The sequence below is a fragment of the Aristolochia californica genome, unplaced genomic scaffold, assembly GCF_029961685.1.
Source record: "Aristolochia californica isolate CCGP_79_NKW_82.1479 unplaced genomic scaffold, dmAriCali1.0.hap1 SCAF_14, whole genome shotgun sequence".
In the NCBI taxonomy this organism is placed as follows: Eukaryota; Viridiplantae; Streptophyta; class Magnoliopsida; order Piperales; family Aristolochiaceae; genus Aristolochia; species Aristolochia californica.
Genome location: NW_027181815.1, coordinates 2,383,680 through 2,407,173, shown reverse-complemented (window position 1 = coordinate 2,407,173; position 23,494 = coordinate 2,383,680). Strand labels below are relative to the sequence as shown.

Below are 23,494 nucleotides of genomic sequence, written 5' to 3'. Positions count from 1 at the left end.
AGCTCATCAACACCAAAAATTTAGTGGTAAAAATAGAAAATTTCAGGTTTAGGACAGTGCAACCATGGTATCAGGTTCCTGATATTCAAAGATGAATTAACTGATTACCGATATGATGGGTGTACATCTCTACCTATTTGGAAGGACTGTCTCTAAGCTGACTGTATGGAATGTTTCTTGTCCTCAACTGTGGTGAATCATTTTAGTTTTCAGGCCATACTACAACTCTATTAGTTACTTCCCAAACAACAAAGCAGCTTGATGTAATTCACTTCCTGTGAGCCACTGAATGTTTAACCTTTATCAGTTCAAAGTTGAAACAGGTGATTTGGAAATTTTATGAGGAAAGCAGAGTGATTCAGTCAAGATAAGCCTACTCTTGATTTCCTTCAAGAGTTTGCAATTTGAAAAGCTATGATAGTCATATGACTACAGGTGTCCTGAATGTTGTTTGCTATCCTATCACTCTTTCCATTATATTACTCAAAACTAACAAAAAAGGTTAGCAGTAATAACATTAATAATAATGATGATAAAACCTAAAACAAATATTGGCAACTATAACATTAATAATGTTAAAAAAAATAATCTTCAATGAACTATTGAATACAAGGATATTAGTTTTATTAGTTAGAAAAAAGACTTCCTAACCTGGTTAATCATTTTAGCATTAGCCTTCAATCCAACTTCACAAAGTATTAGAACAAGCTTGTATATAAGGGGGAGTGCCAAAAAAATAATCCCACATAGATTAGTGAATACAAATATCTTAAGTTTATTAGTTGGAAAAAAGACTTCCTAATTTGATTTGTCATTTTAAGATATGCCTTAGATCCAACTTCACAAATAATAATTATAATAACACCTAAAATACTTATCCAGCATAATAAAGAAGCACAAATCTAAATGAGGTAAACATGAAATTTAGGTCATAACAGTTAGCACATGCCTTCTGTATTTAGAGCATCAATTCTGCCTCCGAACTCTGTTTTCTATAAGGTAAACAAGTAAAACCATTTGTGAGAAGCCTCCGATATATTTTGCTGGTATCATTGAACTAGTAAAAATCTCTTTTCAGGTATATAAAACATAACAATATATCTCCTTTGAGACTCAGGAAGAAAAACTACATGTGGATAACAAGCAGGAATAGATCCATTCATTCTGTACACTCAATAGTTCACTTAATTGTAACACATTCTGAAAGATTATACAAATGCTTGATGTGATATATTGATCACATTTTTTTTCTTGAACAGGAATTACATCTCTTAATGAGAGGATTAAAAAAACCTCATCAACCATTTTGTTACATTGCTACATTACAGCACAACAAAAAGAGCAGGCCTTTTCAATAAAGACACTGCATCTCATTGTAAAGAATGAAATGACTAATGAACAACAAAGACAGTGGAATGAAATAAGCTCCGATGTGCCTCAAACTAACTTTGTGACGAACCAAATGGTTCTCTAGAATGGAATCACATATGCTGTTGATCTCTGCCGTTTCTTTCCCCAGCATAAGTTCATAATATCCTGCTTTTTCTTGCTCCCCAGATAGCCTTGACAGTTTTTAGCACCACAACAACACCTTACCATAGGACCAAAATGTACAAACCTAAAGCAAACCAACATGACAATTGTTAGGCATAATCTTCCAAAGACAATATAAATGAAAAAGATGTCGACACAATTCTGACCTTAGTCCCATCAATTCAGTGGATTTACACATAGGCATCCTGAATTTGGTCACTATATACTGACTAGTCAATAGCCAAACTGAAGCCTACTTAGCTCATTCCTTATGATCTATTTATGAATTATCGGTTCTGATCAAGTCAATTAGGAGAAAAACAAAGAAAGAAGGACAAAACGAGGCATCACACCTATTTTTGGAATTCACTTTCAAAGGAGAAAGATATCTTCACACCCAAGCAACATAATTCTGGAATTTAATTCATTTTGTCCAATTACAGGACTTTGTGGTTTTAAATAGCCACAACCCTAAAATTTATCAACCCAGATCAAAACATCTTACTGACTTAGACTGAAGGCCAAGATTAAAACTTTAAAGAAACCTAAGGGACCTTAAACCCACACCAAAAAGGCCAATTAAATTAAAAATGAAATATACTGAAAAAGAATTAATTCTTATGGGTCAAGACAAAGCCCAGCTAAAACATAACCCACTGACAATAAAAACGAAATTACAACTAAAACCAACCCAGTTTCTTAAACCTACTAACTAACAAACTCAAATCTTGGGCTCCTCATTGGGCCAAATAGCCATATTTCTTTTTTTCCTAGAACTTGTTTGAAACTCTTGATACCCATCACAATTTGATGACAAATTTTGGCAAATCCAGGTCTTGAAGGGGTGGAGGTGTGATTAGATGTTTTGTGAATTTTTTTTCTTTTTTTAATGGCATTGGGATGAAAAAAAATCATCAAGGGTACACACTGCTTCCACTAAAATGGAACTTTGGGTTCTCTTACATGAGATTAAATAAATCGTACTGTCTTTTCTGACCCTATCGTAGTGGAAGAATTCAACGGTTGTTATCAGCTGGATATCAAAAAATAAATCACCTCCTTGGCATGAGGAGATTGTGGATATTTTCGATTTTCTACAATCAAATGGTCATCTATTTTGTGATTCCTTGGCTAAACCGAAAGTTTCTTACTAGTTCTGTGAAATTGTTTTCCTTTAAATTTCATGGTTTTATTATAGGTTTCCTATATTTTTCAGTATTCCTTTTGGAAATGACTTAATGTTCACTCCTCCAAGGAGCTGATGTACATGTTTATTGTATCCCTTTTCTCTCTGTGGAATCTCATTTGTTACAGTTCTCACAAAAATAAAAAAAAAACAAATGAAACTTTTTTTAGTGAACAACAACCCGAATTGCTTCTGCATTAAATGCCACACAAGATTACATCCATCACCAACTGTTTTACACATTAAAAAGTTATCTATCCCATCCCATTAACAAAGACTACAGCAAAGAAACTGCACCTTTTAATTACTTATTAAATATCTTTGTAATCAATTGAAGAAAATGTTCTCATATTCTCAAAAATAGCTTGGAAATTACATCTCCATGAATTACTCAAGTAACTTCACTGATATCAACATGAATGTGCTATTTTAGAGAAAACAAGAAAATAATAGGTCCTTGATGGTTAATAGCTCTGAAATACCTGTAATCATATGTTAATGATTCTCCGGCTTCAATAGATCTTGATGCAAATACGCCCAAACGTGTCTCTTCATCCACTTGCCTAATGATACAAGGAAAAAATAAAAACCCTCAATAAACAATTCTGTACAAACAAAACCCTCGATAAACAACCATTTTATTAATAATAATTTTTATAAATGAAATAAATTAAGGCAGAACTTTGGAAAAAAAGTTCAAAACTACAAACCATTTTTCTAATTTACAGTTTGGGTCACAACTATGGTTTAAGAATCGAGAACTGTTTCCCTTGAAAGTTGCATCAATTGTAAAGTCCTTCCGAATTTCACACATATAGAATTTTTTGGCACCTTTATATTTCATGTCCCAAAGCCTTTGTTCGCATAAGGCATCATCAATAACTGCAAAACAAAAAAAACAACTATAGTTAGTGTAGCAGTAAAATTGCCTTGACACACTAATATCTTGCTATAAAGTGCTACATGTAGGCTCACCTGGATACTTCTAGAGTAACATTACATGAATGCCAACAAGATGCCACATGATCGATACTCTTAACTTTAGAAAACTGAGTAGAGAGCACTATTACAGAGTAAATTATTTAGCATTGAACTGCAAAAATTTGGGAGAACTGAAATGTACCTTCTCCTAAATATTCTATAACAAATTCCCCTTTTTTAATAGATTCAGCTGCCACCACTCCCCATCCACAAGATTGGGTCTACAAAAACTTGGATAATAAGTAATTAATTAAATTGAAACCCACTAACTGCATAAATAAGAAAAAAACAATCTGTAAAGAATTGATAGTGGGTAAGTAGTGGAAACAATTTTATGCTGAAAATATATTTTAGAATAAAAATGTCAAGATGCATTATATACTTCTTAACCAGCACAAGGACAGGCTGGTGCTTGGATTGCAAATATAGCACAATATATCTGTTAGATTCGGACAGATTAAGCAGAATAATGACCAGACTCTTAACCTAAAGTACAATGACACATATGTTCTGTAATTTAGAAGTATACACCAGTTTCATGTTCTCTGTTATTAATGTACTTAATTGTTAATACTTTACCCCTGCAATGTTTTGATTCTTACCTGAAATGGAATTGCAATGAGCAGTTCCACCATTCTTATCATCAACACCAGAGTCTTCCACCAATTATTTTGGGATCAGATACATGAATTTTCATCCTTCCCATCCTTCCTACTACATTTGCTGGTTCCATTGTTAGTTTTCACAATCACAGTGATGCATACATATTCTACATTTTGGCAAGGTCGTACACTGGCCTCAACCCGAGTGATGCCCGTCCCTTACCAAGCTTGGGGTTTGCAGTTAATTCAATTACAGCTGCAATACGTTCAGCTCTCATGGGTACTACCCCTTTTAAGTTCAGTGCAATCAAAACAAGGACTTTAAGCTTTCTATTCTTAGCACTTGTCGTAGCATAAGAAATTCAAGCCTCTTAAAATTGAACCGCCTTTCTACTTCTTTTATAAACATGGATGATGTTGGGGTGATCACTTGTCCATTGATGTTTTTCAACTAAATCTTCCGCATTATGATGTACTACTTTATGCTCGTAGGCCACCGTCTTTGCTACTAATAGCTTCTCAATTTACAAAAACTTCACATCCATAGTAACCATAACCCCTCTTAATTAGAGAATATAAAAAAACACCCTTCCATACCCTATTATGCCCTACAAGTACCTAACACAGGTTCTTCAATTTGCTTGTTCCCAGTTTTTCTATGCTCAGCTCCTACCACAATGAGTTTCCATTTCTTTGTTCTCTTTTAAATAAAATCATCTATCACCAAAAAAAAAAAAAAAAAAACACCTACCACAAATGAGTCCAACCTTCATTGATATAAATAAATATTTTCATTGTGTAGAAGATAAACAACAAACAAAATTTGTATAGTGCTAACCAATCATATTTCCAGGAAATCAAGTGAAACAACATAGGTAAAACCAAAATGTTTAGAAAACTGTAAGATATTCAAATCAGAGGATGCACCTCACCTTCACAACTTTTATTCTTTTCTCTTTGCGAAATGGTCTATTTGTACACATCTCAGAGCAATTGCAAACCTTTGAGCAACTGATAGATTGAACCCTGTTGGATTATGCAGTCACTTTAATCATCAATTTATTATCTTATATTGTCTTCAAAATATTGGACTGAAATGCATATATAGATGCAACCAACATGTCGCATGAATACTGGATAATAACATGAACCACCTTCTCCAAGGACATAATTTTGATAATTTAGATGCACAAAAAAAGGAAATTATAAAGTGATTGTTGCTATTAAATACAATCAAATAACATAACATTATTTAAAACATATTACAGCAAAACTGCAAAGGGTACAAACATATTAACACATGCTACCACTAGGAAAGACTTTCTAACTGAAGATTTTAACCAGAACAACAAGTTGCTAAAAAACAAAAAGTTTATTGTCAAGTTAAAACTTGTAATTTCAGGATCCTTGAAATAGGAAACTGCAACATAGAGAGACTTTTTAATTTAAGATTTTTTATTTTTAGAACTTGAGTCCAAAATAGGAAATCCAGGCCTCTTTAATTTGAGTCTCCTCCATTCTTCTTCTTTCATAAACATGAGAGCTTTTAGGGTGATCTCTAGACCTTAGATATTTTTTAGCTAGATCTTCCAAATTGGATGTGCTGCATCACAAGATTATTTTTATTACATGGCAAATAATTTTAAGAAAGATAATATTATCAATTTTGTGAAAAGAGTAAAAAGAAAGGTCACAGTGATATTTTAGTTATTTCACATTAAAATGCAGGACAAAAATATAAAAGGATATTTTTCTTTTTATACTTTTCATGCAAGAAGTAGGTAAGAAAGGATGTTCCAGTTATTTTCCATTTGCTATATAATAATTAAAATTATGTATCACTTGCTCCACTCAAAATATAAAAGTTATTAATTCAAGGGTGTTTTCCTGATTTCTGAAGTGGATATTCTTGATGAAGTTTGGGCTAAAAGTGGGTTGGTTAAGGGTTTCCTAATCAATATCATTAAAAATTCATCAGTTTAACGGGTTGTTTCTTCGTATCCAATGAAAACCTAATAGGCAAATTAAGTGCATATAAGATATCGAATTAGGTTTTTAAGTGCTATAGTATGGATTGGTTTTAGCATACCCACTTTATTCATGTGCAATGCACCACCTTTCTGCCCACACTCATATGATGCTTGTTTTGCTGCTAGTGTCAACCAATTCAGTTTTTTTCTTTTCCTGGCCTTTAGTTTCTTACAAAGCATAAGACTTACTTGGACCAACTGCATATCCAGCATGACTACAAGCATACAGCTTACCAGAGAATTAAAAAAGATGTAGTTTGCAATGTACCTGCAGACACAATCTTCAAAACAAATTTTATCTTTGCAATTAGTGCATCCAGCATCAGCATCAGTATCGCTGCGCTTCTTCTTGACAAGGTAGATATCTTAGTATTTTGGTTAGAGAGAAACAATTTTTCGGAGTAGCTGACATCAGACTCATTCAAACAAATGGAGACAATCAAGAACATTTTTACCAAAACTCGGGTCCAAATGTTCCCTTTGCAAAAGTTTGAAAAGAAGGAAGCCAACCCAGGCAAGAACCTTAAAGCTATATGTTAAGGAATAGTCCCACATAGATTAGTGAACACATAGATCTTGAGTTTATTAGTTGGGAAAGAGGTTTCTTAAGTTGGCTAGTCATTTTGGGATGGGCCTTAGACCCAACTTCACATGGTATTAGAGCAGGTACTCATATGTGAACCTACACCTAAACTATCTACTTGTAGAGTCACAAAAGTTAGCCTGCACCTAAATAATTCACTAATAGAACCACAAAAGAGGGCCTACACGTGAGGGGGAGTGTTAAGGAATAGTCTCACATGAATTAGTAAGTACAAAGATCTTGAGTTTATTAGTTGGGAAAGAAGTTTCTTAAGTTGGCTAATCATTTTAGGATCGGCCTTGGACCCAACTTCACACACTATATAGAGCATAGAGAACCCCTCTATTACAGAAGTTGGCTCATGGCCTTTCAAGATTTCTTGTTGATCCTTTTTTCATTGTAGAAGTTTTTGGCATTGGCAACTTGCAAGAATTTTGAATAGATATAATACAAGTAGGACAACGCAGGTTTAATGGGTTTGTTTTTTCTTAACAAAAATGTTGATCAATAACCAAATGAGAGAGAACCACATGATATTGAACTAGAATTTATAGAGTTTCTATCTAACCTGGGACTTAGATCAATACAAGTAGGGCAATGCAGGTTTATTTCTTGCCAAAAATGTTGATCAATAACCAAATGAGAGAGAATGACATGATATAGAACTAGAGTGCTAGGATTACATCTACGTGATACAACTATCACTTCCCAGACCCACAACACTGGATCCATGACTAACAATTTTAGTTTTGGTAAAGCATAACTGTAGGATACTGCGCCTTATATGTATGTAAGGAGTTGGCTCCAAGTCATTCTTCAAAATGTCCATGTGCAAGAAGTCAATATCAAATTCCTGATCGAAGTAAGGAAGAGGCAAGCGGGAGAAGATTTCCTACAAAAGATTGGTAAGAATTGTCAAGAACTTATGCAACCAATATTTGGAAACCCAACATTAAAAACAAGTACTACTAAATCTAACCTTTCTTGCAATGTGAACAGGAAGGAAAAAAATATATACATAACAATATAAGGTACTGGAGGATGGTGTAATTCAGCAGAAACAATACTAGTTAAATGAATGATAATAATATATGAAATGAAGGGTGAATGTTCTTGAAGGCTCTGACCTCTGCATCACTAGTGGCAACTGCATGCTGCTTATCCAATAAATCCACTAGCCCTGTCAGTAAGTCATCCTAATGAATGAAAAACAAGAGCAGTGAAATATAATCATAACAGAGGCAAACATTATATGGAAAACAAACCGTTTGGGTTGATCTATTAGTCTATGCAGTCTCCTAGGCAAGTCATTTAGATGCAGTTTACAAGATCTTGAAGTATCTCAAAAGTGCACCATGTAAAGGCACAATCATAAACCATGGGGTCATCTTGATATCATGGGAATTCTGAGATGGTAGCAGATATGATACTGAGTTTTGTACAATTATTGAAAGCAGTCTGTATTACTTGGAAAAGTATAGCCAGATTTGGTGATGAAGCAGATTATAAAGCAATTGACAATACTACATCTGAATTGATGTGGATAAAGTCAATGATGACTAATTACAGTTTTTAGTGGACAGGCCCTTCATTTGGGATGTGACAGTCATGCACAATTTTTATTGTTACTAATCCAATGTTTCTTGAAAGAACTAAATTAACTAAGGCAGACTATCATCTCTAAAGATCAACACCCTACGTATGGTCCAAAGATCAAATTGGAAGATATGTTTCATGTTAAATAACAAGTACGGAATGAGCCTAACATAACTCTCACAGCAAGAAGCCTCACAAAGACAGAATTAATATGGAGGAGTCTAAGAGGAATCTAATAGAAGGAGGTTTCACAGAAGAGTACTCAATTAAAGGTGTTTTTAAGTATGGTAGTCTTTTATTTATGTTTAATTGTTTAATCATTCTAGGACTTATCTTTTAGTGTTTGACTTTAAATGTAACTGGGACAAGAGTAATTTAATTGTAATTTGATTCTACCTGTTTTCTTTATTATAAATAGAGGTTCATTGTACTAAGTTAAAATCAAGTCAATGAATTATTTCTCTTTTTCAAAAATTCAACATTTCACTAAAGTCTTAACCGAAAAGCTCTATTCAATATGTGACACGCTACAATAATTTGATATATATCCTCTTACTTGAGGTGCAATGTGTAGTCATATATGTAAAGGTTTGTGGTCAAGCCACTTATAGGTGGTGAATTCTCTTTTCTATGTTAAAGCATGTAGTTGCTGTAAATAACTTAAGTCAAAATAATAAAACATCTTAAGGTTTATTTTTCCCCTAATCCATTTTTGTACCAACTTGTCTTTTGCTATCTACTCTCTCTTATCTTTCTTCTAGCAGATTGCATATTTTAAAATTTCTACATCAAACTAATCTTCATATTTAAAAATTTCTGAAAAGTAGTGGAAACCACTTAACAGGTCTCACCAATTGAACTCAAAGCTTAATGTTACAGTTTAGAGATATTTTGGTAATTTTAATAGGATTCATTGTGTCTTGATATTCTAATTAGCAAGATGTTAATTAAGGAAGTCCAATTGTGTATCTTTATCATTTTTTATTACAGTTTTATGGCTGTAAGTGGGATAAGTATCATAAAGGCAACATGAATTTTTTTTTGTAACTCACTTAAGCTGTTTTAATAAGAGAGTTAGGGGTCGAGCAGACACCCTAACAAGACTAATTAAACATATTCTCTTTCTTCCCCTGCCTTCTTTTCCTTCACCTCTTTTCTTTTCTTTAATCTTTCTTTGTTCCTTAGTTTACATAGTATCAAAGCAATGAATCCACTTAAGGCATATCATATTAGAGATTCATCCTTAAAATCTGAGAATTCTCTCAAGGAAAAGTTTCAATGTTTTTCTGCTGATTGGCCTAAAGGTAGCATTTTTTCATTTCTTTATGTGCTAGATCCTTCAAGGTGATGGCATGTGCTGCACATGAGGCAGTTTTATGTGTTTCAGTGCTCCATGAGGGTTGTAAGGTCTTCTCTAAGACCAACACCTGCACACCTCTTCAAGTGTTGCTTGTTTTTGTTTGGATCATCAATATTGTGCCTACATTAACATATTCATGAGTTAGAAATCATCATGGATGCATTGATGTGTACTGAGGTAATTGAGTGCTAGGTCTGTGCTAGTGAGGGACCCGCAAATGGATGTGCAATTGTAAGTGCTCGAATTGGTGATTTTTTGTGACTATTGATAGTGTTGGATTGAAATTTGTAGAGGGATATCAATGACTGATGCTAGGGAAGTTGTTACACCTTCCAAGGGATCAAGTAATTCAGATTAATTGGTCAAGATTGGTAAAAATGTTCTTCAAGGCCAAAATAAAGTTGAAGTTTCTCCTTCACCCTCTAATAATGACTAGGGGGTAGAAGACAACCAAGTTATGACATGGCTAGTGAATAGTGTGGAGAAAGGTCTAAGTAATCAGGTTATGAGTTGTCCTACATCAAAGGAAATTGGGGACACACTTAGATCTATTTTTTCCCAAGAAATTAACCTATCTAGAATTTATGAGTTATATGCAAAAAAAATAGTATGGCGAGGGGTGATAGGACAGCAGCACAATACTTTATATAGATCAGAGGTGTTTTGCAAGAGATCAATACATTTCATCCTTTTATGACAAATGTTGTTGAACTTAGGAAGGAGAAAAATCATATCTAAGTTACACAATTTCTAGATGAGTTGGAGATAGTGTGTGGGCCCAAATTCTAGTCGATGATGGAGATTATACATTAGAGAAAGCTTATAATCAAATTCTTCAGGTTGAAGGAACAGTGAGAAATGGTAAAGCTCCAAAAGGTTTTGACGATGCTCTTAATATCTCCTCTCCTACTTCTCGATCTAAATTGGGAAACATTGGAGGTAGGGGACATGGCAATGATAGCTGTGGCAGAGATAAAGACCGTGGAGATAGAAAATGTTTCACTGTAGCAGGTCTAATTACTTCTTGGATAAGTTCTGGGGTAAATTTGGGAAGCTTGCTCAGGCTAATTTTAGTATATCAGTAGAAGGTAGAGAGGTGGTTAGTGGGGAGATCGGGTCCTCTGGTAGCTCCCAAGAGACACTTCAGCAATTAGTTCAGCTAGCCATGAATATTACTCCAACATCTCAAGCACCTCCTACAACTAATACCACAATAGCAACCTTAGGTATATCTACAGTTCATGTATTCTCTCCTTTCTTGGATGATAGACTCTAGAACCTCCAACCATATGTCAGGTATGTCCACTATTTTTTCGTATGTGCCCCCATCTTCATAATATAAATTAGTTAGCTTCGCTAATGGTTCTACTTCTTTTATCTGTGGTGAAGGGAATGTTTGCCCTTCATCAGGTCTTTCATTTAATTCACTATTGTATGTCTTCAAATTTCCTATCAACTTATTGTTTGATAGCAAACTTACCAAGTTACTCAATTGCCCAGCCACATTCTTTCCCTCACATTCTATGTTTGAAGACCTTACCTTCAAATACTTCACTTAAATGTTAGTCATGTCAACGAGGGAAGCACCATCGAAGTTCATTGCCTCTAAGTTGTTAGTAGTGATAGAGTCAATTCTATTTAGTTCATTTTGATATATGAGGCCCATGTTAGGTTCATAGTTCTTTTGCTTTCAAATATTTTTAACATTTACAGATGAGTATAGTCATGTAACTTGGGTGTATCTCCTTCAGAAGAAAATAAAAGTGTTAGATGTATTTATCAAATTTCATATTGAAATAAAAATACAATTTGGTGCTTTAATCCATATCTTTCTTTCTAATAATGGTCTTGAATTTGCTAATAATAAGCTTTTGTCTTTTTTGTGCTACGCATGGGATAATTCATCAAACATTTACTTGAGCATCCTACTATTTAATTAACAAAATTTTGTCTTTTGTGCTAGCTGATCGTTTCCCTAGGCGTATATTGAAACTTGAGCATATGCTATTTGATTTACCTCCTCGAGTTTTTGGATCTATCTATTTTGTTTATCGTGTCGGTCTTCATATTGAGAAATTATCTTCATAGGCTATTACTTATGTTTTTCTTGGATATTTCATAAACCAAAAAGTTATCAATATTACGATCCTCAATCTTGAAAAATGCATGTCTTTGTTGATACGATTTTCTTTAAAAATACACTTTATTTTTGTCTTCTAATGTCATTCCTTCCAAAAAGGATCCCTCTCTTGAGTCATTTTTGCCTATTCCTATCATACATGCCTTCCCACTAAAGTGATAGATTCTTTAACTTCTCCAAAGTGGAAAAAGAACCATGGATAAAGAAATGGGTCCCTTGATTGATTTGCCCCCTAGGGCTATTGTGGTTGGTTGTAGGTGGGTTTATACAACTGAGTATAATGTTGATGACATTGTGGAATGATATAAAGAAAGGTTAGTGGCTAAGGGACACCTAGATTTACGATGTAGATGTCTTTGACACATTTCCCTATAGCAAGACTCAATACCATTAGCAATAAATAATGGTTGGTCATTGTACCAACTTGATATCCAAAATGCAGTTTTGTCTGAAGATTTGCAAAAAGAGGAATATATGGAGCAACCTCTGGGATATGCTACTCAAGGGAAGACAAGCAAAGTGTGCAAGCTCTAGAAAACTATATATGATTTGAAACAAAGTCCACAAACATATGAGAAATTCAGTTAAGTGAAAATTTTATTTGTGTTCATCAGAAGTCATTGTAACCACTCTTTGTTTATTTTGCATAGATAGTCTAGTATTATTGTGCTAATGGTGTATGTAGATGATCTTGTTCTCACTAGAGATGTTATTGAGGATGTGAAGAAGTATCTCAAATAGCACTTTTGGACAAAAAACCTTGGTACACTTAAATATTTTTCGGGAATAAAAATGGCCAAAAGCAAGAGGTATATGATTCTATCTCAAAGGAAGTATGTGGTTGATTCGCTGAGTGAACACGGGTTAATGGATGCAAAACCAACAGAAGCACCTATGGAGATGAACTCTAGCTTCATGATGACAGTAGTTCACCACTTAGAGATAGAACTATGCATGAAAGACTAGTTGGCCAGCTAATTTACACTACTATCATTAGATCAGGCATATCCTTTGCAGTCGGAGCTGTAAGTCAGTATATGGACACTCTCAAGAAAATGCTTCTTGAGGTAGCACAAAAAATTTTGAGGTAGTAACCATGTCAGCTAGAAGAATAAAAAGCAGAACATAGTTGCATAAGAAAAGTTTTGAAGTTGAATATTTAGAGCATACTATAAATGAGCTTATGTGGGTAAAGTTTATGTTGCAATAATTTTGTTTAAGAGAAATAGTCCAATGGAACTTAATTATGATAACCAAACAACAACCTTCATCGCTAGCAAACCAATATTCCATGAGAGAACCAAAGATGTAGAAGTGGATTGTCATTTTATTCATTTTTTATTTTTTTTGAAGAAGATTGTCATTTTATTCATAATGTAATGTTAAGTGGAAAAGTGACCACTCAGATTGGAGATTTGTTTACCAAGTCCTTTCATCAATTTTTTTTCCAAGTTGGGTTGGTGTATATATATATATATGCCCACCTTCAGGGGGAGCATTAGAATTCAAGAGTATTTTGGTGATTTTAGTACAATGCATTGTGTCTTGATGCTCTAGTTAGCAAGATGTTAATTAGGGAAGTCCAATGATGTATTTTTTATCATTTTTACTACTATTTTATCGTTGTAAGCAATATAAGTGTCATAAAGCCAATATGGACTATTTCTTTGTAATTCACTTAAGTTGTTTCACTTAAGAGAGTTTGGGATCAACTGGACACTCTAATGAGACTAAATTAAATACAGTCTCTTTCTTCCCCTTTCTTCCCCTTTCTTCTCCTATTCTCTTTAATCTTTCTTCTTTCCTTAGTTTACACTTAAAATAAAAAATTGATAATCAAGAAAGATGAACGAGGAGGATAAGTATTAATACAACTTTAGTCTATCAATAAAATCCAATAAGTGGTGGACCATAAATCAACATAATTTTAATTAAAAAAGGCTTTTAAAGCCCTTGAAATAATGAAATTTAGAGCAATTGAACAAATTAATCACGATCATGTCACATTAAAAAAAAACACCTTTAATTTTACTATATTCGACAATCTCACCATGTCTAGCACATTTTTTAAAAATTTAGTGGCTAATAAAAGTGAGAAAAAAATGAGACATAATATTCAGGAAGAAAGAAACAAGTAAAAATACTTGAGAAAATCCACTTTAGATTAAGCACCAACAGGTTGGAAATAGAAAATGGTCATGTAACATTCAAAAAAAAGACCATTAACTTTACTCATTTTGACTATCTCACCATGTCCAGCACATTTGATGGCTAATGAAAGTGAAAAAAAAAATGAGACATAATATGCAGGAATAAAGAAACAAGTAAAAATATTTGAGAAAATCCATTTTAGATTAAGCACCAAGAGGTTGGAAACAGAAGACCATGAAACCTTTCTGCCATCGAATTAAAGATAAATAGAACTGGTTACGGAAAGAAGAGATCGACCTTCTTCTCCAACCGCCAGTCAGCATGATGCATCCAGCAAACTGCTTTTCTCGGTTGCCCAGTGGGATGAATCACATTATCTGGCCAAGCCTCACACCTACGATGTGCAGAAATTGTACATCTCATGCAACGCCAGTAATATCCTTTCTTTTTGCAAGCAAAGCAAGCCTGCTTGAGTAAATATATTCCCTAAATTAGCTCTGAAGTAAATATCAGGATACTAGACCAATATCATAGAACATTCTACAAGGAAATAAAACCCATTAGGGAACAAAAGGCAACCTCCATTAAAAATGAAAAGTTCCACAAATGGCATAAATCAAGGCTGTAAAGCAAACATTAAGCTGTGCTCCTCATGTGATAAGTTCTTATTTATATGTTCAGTATATAAACTATCAATTTCAAAATCAAAGTTTACTGAAATCTTACCTGTCCTTAGCAAAAGAAGAAATATCAAAAACACATCTTATTGAAACAATGTGCTCCATTAAGATTTTCATTTTCTTATGAATTTATTAAAATTTCTTTCATTTCTTCTGCTTTGTATTTTTTCTATTTATTTTTGTATGTACTAGTTCAAATTTTTATTAATAATATTCATTGCTGTTAAATTTCATGTAGGGATAATCCAGTCATTTTACACTTACTATATGAATCTTTAGTGACAGTAAGGTAGAGTCATTATTAGGAGTACAGTGACATACAGAGGTTTGAATCATGAGGGCATGTATGTAACTTGATTTTATATTCACTTAGGTAAGCCTAAATAGAAGGGAAAGTCGAATTTGAGCCCTCAACAAGTGCAGGCTTACAAACTCCTCCCCTCTCCTCTCTCTCTGTTTTCTCTTACTTCTTCTATTATTGAATTTTCACATTTTCACATGGTATCAAAACAACAAGGTCCAGGTTTCAGAGCTTCTTAGGCACTCGTTTCTCCTCTTTTTGACATCTCCACATTCCAAGAAAGGAATTTCAAGATTGTCTGTTGATCAAAAGTCAAGGTAAGGTTTTTCAAAAAAAAATTGTCATAACCCTAAGTTGATGGCTTGTATTGCCAATTGAGCTGTTATAAGCTGTTATATGTGTGATTTCTCTCAGAAGGTTATGCCTTGGGAATATCCTACTTCGAGTGTGCACAGGATCTCAACCCTATGTCTAGTGCCTATGTCATCATCAAGAAGGCTAATGTCATCCATATTTTTGTAAAATTTTTATTATGATATCAATATTAGTTCTTATTGCCTCTCTTGTTGAATGATTGTGATTGGATTAGAATTATTTTGAAAACCGTAATTGTTGAGGCTCACACTACCTATGCAGGCATCAAACTATGACAACTACTTGTTATTATTGGTGTTGATTGATTTAATTCTCTATGGCCGATTTAGGTGAAATAATTACTCCTATAAGAGAATTTGAACGTTTGGAAGGTAAAGATACTATTGTTATTACTAACAAGAAATAGAATAGCCAAAACTATCTTAGTTAGTCTAAATCTATTCAGATTTATCTCAAAGATAAAAGAAAATCTAAATACAGTAGAGATGATCCACCGGTTCCTACTACAGATGATTGGGAAGCAAAGGATAATCAGGTAATAAGCAAGTTAATCAACAACATAGAATCCAATTTTAAAAATCAAATTATGAATTGTGAAACTACAAAGGAAGTTTAAAGGTCAAATAATGAATTGTGAAATTGTGAAGGAAATTTGAACTTCTCTTGAATCTCTATATGTGCATGAAAGCCACTTATCTAGAATTTATGAATTGTATGCAAATTGTTTAGCCTCAAGAGGAATGACAAAATAGTAACTAACTACAGAGTATTTTACAAGAAATTAGTATTTGTCATCCATTCATCACATATGAGAAAAAGCTTAGAAAACAGCAAGGGCAGATTCATGTAGCTAAATTCGTGGATGGTTTGGGACCTGAGTTTAATGCAGTTAGAGGTCAATTATTTCCACAAATGATGTATCATCATGCTCAAAGGCATTTAGTAGGGCAATGCATGCAGAGACAATAGCAACATCTCTTGTTGTAAGGGAATTACTCCCTCACCCTCTGTAAACTTTCTCTTGTTAATATAAATACATTTTCTTTAAAAAAAACCAATAGCAACATCAAAGGACAACAAAGAAAGTGAGGGGGTGGAAGTTGTTGCCCTTAATATCCAACATACTTAAGGTCGATCAGACTCGGCACAAGGTCGAGGTAGAACTAGCAGAAGCAGAGGTTTGATAGAGGCAAAGGCCATGATGAAAGTAAAGGTGACAAAAGGTGAATATGTTATGAACACACCAATCATTTTTCTAACAAGTGTTGAAATAAGTTTGGTAAACTAACTTGGAACAATTCAACCATTCAGGACAGCAATGAAACTTCCTCGAGCCGACCATTTGATATTGTACCTAGTGCCCTTGATGAGCTGCAACAGTTAGCCTAGCGCATAGCGCAAGTAACTTCTTTGTCATCCTCCACATCTATTAGCTCAACTTACACCTCCTACAGCTACACTTGCAAGTTCAAGTACATCTACCTTATATGTGAGTCCAGTTTCCTCATAGTCACATATGTTAGATATGTCTTCTCTTTTTAAAAATCTTAGTCCATCATCTTCTTTCGATTTAACCAATCAGTGGAGTAAGCAAAGTCCAACCTATCTCTTCCTTGAAATAAGAATCAATGATATTTGTTCCTAAATTTCCTATTCATCTCATGTCAATTAGTTAACTAACTAAATCTTTGAATTGCTTCATAACGATTTATCCTACTCATTCTATGTTCAAGACCTCCAAACAAGGAGGATGATTGGTTCAAGACATGAGAAAGATGGACTATATCTAGAAGTTTTGGTTACGAGTTCTTGGTCTCATTTATTGATGATTTTAGTAGATTAACTTGTATCTCCTACTGGAGAAATTTGAAATTTTCAATGTATTTCTAAATTTATATACTGATATAAAAATATAGTTTGGTGTTTCTCATTATATTCTTTGTACACAAAAGGGTAGTGTTGTTCTCCTTCCACTAAAAAGATATTTATATCTACTAATATGACCTTTATTGAAGATATTCCATTTTTATCTGGGTCAATCAAGCTATCTACTCCATCTTATGTTGATACAGGTATTGTTGCCCCTAGTCATGTGCGGGATGTTCTTAACAAAGTGTCAAGTATAGCAGCATTAAGGCCACTACAAGTTTATCATCAACTTCAAAAACCTTCCAAGACCCCAATCAAGGTTCTCTCTCCACCTCCTTTGTCAAAGTTTCTCTCATCTACAACGCCTAAGGTAAGTGATTTGGATCTTCCAATTGCGTTTTGAAAAGGAGTCTATAGGTCTACCAGACACCCTATTTCTCAGTTTGTTTCCTTTGATTTCTTGTCTAGTCCATTCAAAAGGTTTGATCTATCTTTGTACTCTTGTGACATTCCTTCTTCAATGCAGCAAGCCTTGGTATCTCCTTAGTGGAAGCAGACTATGGATATAGAGATGGAAGCCTTATTTGAACACGATACATGGATATTATATGATCCATCTCCAAGTGTTTCAATTGTGCGTTGTCGTTGGGTATGCAGTACATAATGTAAATGGCTCTATTAACAAGCATAAAGCAAGTTTAAGTGAATAATTACATAAATAACAGAAATGCCCCTAAACAGAAAAAATCATATATCTCCTAAAATACAACCCTGTTTTGAATGAAACTTGAAAGATAAGAATATAAAAACATTGTCTAGCTAACAGACATAAGTTAGGATAAAATATAACATGGGAAATGATCAAAATACCCCTGAACTGGTATTGTAACAATGGCCATTATAGAACTGAATTACTAAGCAGTCCTTAAGACCAGTATGGCGCTATCCAACGTCCACAGGGAAGATGTTAAATGAATCAGTTCTTTCCACCCTAACTTGCACTTTAGTCATTGACAAGTGCAGCTATCATGGACAAAAGTCATGGAGCCATAGCTTTAGTTTGGAGGATCATCAATCTTGTAAAAGATCTAACTCCCTCATACAGAAAAGTTGAGAGAATGAAGTAATGTGTGACTCTTCTGGTCCCTAATTTCCTCAGAAATAAAAAGGTGAAGAAAGTAGATGGAGTTTTGAAATTTCATAAGCAACAAAAAGATCAGGTACAAAAAATACTTACCCATGCTTCTGATTTATATTGCAACAGTTACTATACTCTACTTCAGTCCTTTCAACACTTGCCAACAGAAACTCAAGAAAACAATAAACATAATAACTTCACCAGGCATCTTTAGACTAGGCTATATTAACCATGGCCTCAAATATTTAGTCATTTGAATTTAACTGTGTCAACGGGAATGGTCATGACGTTTTATAATACTTCAAAATGTAAAACATAAAACCCTTGCCATGTCAGAGATCTCTTACAATACATATAATCAAACAACTGCAGGATCATGATGGAAAATACTTTACATGCACAGGACACGTGAACCTCTTAGAACTAGAGACACCAGGGGTTGACATAGCACATGTTTTATGGAAGGCTTCTTCACAACCTCGAACAGAGCATAGAATTTCTTCTCCAGTGTAGATAATTTTACTACATAAGCGGCATTCAACCTGATAGAGACAACAAACATATAATGAGTTGAAAGTCATTCAAACGGCAGTTAAAACAACAAACAAAGGAAAAATACCAAGCAAGATTTAAGAAACATATAACACAAAACAAAATTTTCACACTTATCCTGATGTGGTCCTAATAAATCCTGTAATTTTTGTCATATTTCTTTGTCATACTGTGCCTTTTTCATTCCCACAAGTAGGTGTAGTAACTCTTACTGTATAGACAACAGAAAATATTAACAAAAGGCAGACCAGAAAATCCTTTTCATATAGGCTTTTCAAGGCCCATCAGCACTTAGATTGAATTTAGTTCCAGAGACCATGAGAACAGCATGAAGGTCATCTTTGAAATGTTGGTTTTTCAAGCAGTAATAGGGACACACTATCATCCTTTTACAAGAAAAAGCATTCCTAGAAAACTCCGACGCAGTTACCTTAGAAAGAAAAAGCTACTCTTATGAGGGCAAGGAGACTCAAAAAAACTGAGTACACCTAGAAATTGAACTCCTAAATGACAAGGCATCTAGATTTCATCTTAGACAATAAGAGCCAAGAAACACGTGAGTTTCCATCAAGACAAAGATATCTCCAAGTAAATTAAGCTCCTCCAGAAGTGATCAATGACTTTGTTTTCTTATTGCAAAAGATAACTCGTTATAAATCATATAGTCCAGAATTTGATCATGGCTATTATTGCTACTTTAGGTGTATGCTCCAACACATATATTCCAAATCAAGGAAATTGGGGTCCTAAAAGAAAAAGATTGAACACAATAATCCAAAAGTCTTTGCAAATTAAATATCAAGAAGATCACTTTTTCACAATTGTTTAATTTCTCAAATGGAACTATTCAATTTAACAATACTATTAGGGTATTCAAACAGAGCTCAAAAGAATCAATAATCAAAGCATGCTTGAGATAAGCATTTGAATATTGAAAGCTTATGTCATCCACAAGCCACAAACAAACACATAATTGTCAAGAGGCTGGCCAATGCAACCTAAAAGACTAGTTGTTTAAGTGCGGAAAGCCAACCTAATCAAGAGAGGTGGACCGGATCCACCTCTGACAATAATACTGAAAGGTTCTTGGCATTCAAACCCAAAAAGATTGTCATTTGTTGGTCCTTTGTTCTTAGTTTAATCGATTCAAAGCCATTGCAATATTGTCCCTAACTTTCTATAGAATTTTGAGACTTTTGATTCAAGAGGGCAAAGAAACTTGATATCTAGAGTATTGTGTTTATGGCCCCAAGAACATGTCATTCTTTTCTCCATCAAGAACTTATTTGCATGATGAGCATGACAAAGTTGCATAACGGTCAACTGCCAGTTGATGACAAGTCTTCAAAAGTCCACAAACAAAATCATCAATGATAATTATTTCATGGAATGTAAGGGGAATTGGTTCCTTGTGGAAGCGCACTATAATTTGTCGCTTCCTCTCCCAATGCAAGCCCTCAATTGCGATTCTTTAGAAAACTAAGTGCCAATTGATGGACGACACCCTTGCCCGTGACCTCTAGCCCTACCCATCCCTGAATTGGCTATCTATCAATGTTGCCAGCCACTCTAGCGCCTGATTATTCTCTAGGATTCGATGCTATTTGACGTTTTGGACTCTTCCTTGGGACGTTTCTCCATTGGATTACACATCCGTGACTGCGCCTCAGGCTGCCAATGGTGCCTAGTAGGTGTTTACGAACCCACTAGATACCGTGAGAGGCGATTTTTCTAGTACGAATTACTGGAGCTAACTCAGATTTGGTCATTCCAGTGGCTTATTGCAAGGGACTTTAATACCATATGGTTTTGTAATGAGAAGAGCCTACCAGCAACCTGTATCACCTCATCTGTGAGAGGTTTTGCAAACTTTATTGGTAGTTGCAAGCTTGATGAGATCCCTCTCTGGAAAGACTTTCACTTGGTCAAATGGGCAGCAACAGTCAATTTTATCCAAGCTGGATCACTTCCTTGCCTGCCCGGATTGGCTGCAATTATATGAAAATATGACTGGGAAGGTCCTCAACCTGGCAGGGTGGGATCACTGGCCGATACAATTGTTCACCCGTTTTGGTACCCTAGATGTATTACAAGGTTTGAAAAAAACCTTTAACAATTGATAACCTGGCAAGGTTGAAAAAACCTTAAACATTTTTGCACATGATCTTAAGGTATTACAGAGGCAGACCGCTCATCTAAATAGACACCAAGAACCATCTAGAGGGTGAAATGTTTGTCATACTTCACCCAATTTGTTGACTCACCAATAAGTAGAAATCTTACCAGACACACAATCCCATCCACTGTATCCAATAAGTAAAAAAGGATTCACTAGTTTGATTTCTTGTATAATATACACAAGAAATTTGAACAAATAAATCCAAACTCTGACAAAATTAACAATGTACAATTAGTGTTGTGTTTTTTTTTAGGTTTGAAAAGGCACACACGAACGAGAGAGGCTCGGACGTGCATGCCTTATTTTATAGTCCCACATTGCTTGAACCAAAGGGACTCAAGAGGTTTCTCAACACCTCCTTCATACTTGATTACATGTGTGCACAAAGTGCCCAAAGTGCATGTGTGCATGGTCTCAGACATGACCTGGCTTTGCTTGTGGGCTCTCCATAACATATGTGTGACATGTGTGGAGCTAAGAACAAACTATCTTTTACGAAACAAACCAACTGTTGGGACGGATGAGGATCATAGCCGTTCGATAAAAACAATTACAAATCCAAAACCATTGGATGGACGATTATAAATCTAAACCATCAGATTGTGCAGTTATAATCTGAACGGTCAGATTAGGCATTATTAATCTGAACCATCAGATCAGGGGGGAAATTTTCAGATTTTACTAAGAGCCCTATAAATAAAAATACAGAATGAGAGAAAGAGATTAAAAAAATAAATCACTACGCTCTAAATTAAAAAAAGGTGTTCTTAGTGTTCTTGAGGTGTTCTTCGGTTATTGATAGAAAAGGAGGAAAAGACCTCCATTAGATCCAGTTTGAGCAATAAGGAAAAGTCCTACTAAGTTCATGGGCTCATCTTAGTATTATGCACGTCTAAGAAGACATAAAGCCCGTTGTGTATTGGGAATAATTACCAGCATCTAATGCACAATAGGAAGCAAATCTCTTTTGAAGAGAGTAAATACACACCTCGAGCCAATTTAAGGTATTATTTATTTATTTATTTACTAAGAGCATTACTTATTTGAGTTTATTAGTGTTGTTTAAGTTCTGAGAGTTAAAATTTTCCAACAGTTAGTGGCCTCATTGCTAACCAAATGACTGATAGCAATCTCAAACAGACGCAATGTGCAATATGCACAAACAAACAAACTCACTGACAACTGGTTCGATTTCATCAATTTATGAAAGATTAACCTGAGGAATTTCAGAAGTGGAAGATAAAAGTTCAGTCACTTCAAAGTAGAAGAGAAGAAATTACCGCTTTTGGAGCATTAGTTAGAAACGGTAGACAGCATTCTTTTTCTGGAACTCCCGAAGCCACCTTCTTCTTTACCCACATCTTCACATGATCCTCCAGAGACATCAGCGAGGCAGCTTTCTTTTTCTTTTCCAAGCCCGCATAACGGGACAACCTTCTTTTGTTTTTCCCCAGAGCCCCAATCACCGGCCGCTCCTTCTTGGCCAAGCAACTCTCGTCTTTAGTAAGAAAAGGATACCGCAAACGGCTATCCCAAATGCAACAGAACCCGTTAAGTTCCCCTGAGGTTTCAGTTGCACCGACGATTTCATGTGGAAAAGCATTAGAACCGCAAGGATCAGATAAAGGATCAGTATACGGAATTAGAGCCAGAGAGGAGGAGTCGAGAAGATTACTGAGGGCCGGCATGGTTAATCCAGAAAGATAATGGACTTAGGGCTGGATCATTTCAGTTAAGAGAGAGGGAGAGGGAGAGGGAGAGGGAGAGGGAGAGAGAACCTTACTGTCATCTCGCTTGGCTTTCTTGTCTGGTTTGGTTATGAGAAAACACAGCAATGGTGGGGGAAGGCGGGAAAATCGAATTTGGCGGAAGAGTTTTAGCCGTAAGGCAAAATTACCGTAAGAGACAAAGATTAAGAGAAAATAACTAATCAATCCAACGAATACGATCTTGTCTTGTCCCAGATTGTGTTGCGCCAACGGTAACGAACGTATACGATCTTTTGTAACTATCAGAGGAAAAGGTCAAAAACGTCACATGACAGAAATGGCGCGATATGACAGTGGTGAACAGCGCCGCCCACGGCGCACTCGCCAGGACTTCACAATTCAGATTGATTGCCTGAAGAGAACGCTATCGTGCGCCCACGGCGGAGGGCATATGACGAAGAATACAGTTGGCGAGGGGGAAAGCGAACCGAGCGTCATCAGATTGGTTTCACTGTCAGTCGGCGTTTCA

General features: G+C 35.0%; 1 protein-coding gene across 2 annotated transcripts; it reads right to left on the bottom strand.

The window, feature by feature from the left end:
• Positions 1 to 1,242: 1,242 nt before the first annotated feature.
• Positions 1,243 to 23,069, bottom strand: LOC137949976 (histone-lysine N-methyltransferase ASHR3). Of its 2 annotated transcripts, none has more exons than XM_068796273.1 (11): positions 22,537 to 23,069; positions 18,921 to 19,067; positions 14,460 to 14,627; positions 8,043 to 8,111; positions 7,690 to 7,807; positions 6,601 to 6,697; positions 5,235 to 5,328; positions 3,843 to 3,921; positions 3,430 to 3,601; positions 3,202 to 3,282; positions 1,243 to 1,618 (listed from the first exon to the last, which is right to left on the bottom strand). In XM_068796273.1, the coding sequence occupies exons 1-11, from the start codon at positions 22,942 to 22,944 to the stop codon at positions 1,471 to 1,473; spliced, it is 1,581 nt and encodes a 526-aa protein (XP_068652374.1). In that variant the 5' UTR covers positions 22,945 to 23,069; the 3' UTR covers positions 1,243 to 1,470. The 2 variants fall into 2 exon arrangements, with proteins under 2 accessions (XP_068652374.1, XP_068652375.1); XM_068796274.1 differs by having other exon boundaries at positions 8,043 to 8,069.
• Between the last annotated feature and the right edge of the window lie 425 nt (positions 23,070 to 23,494).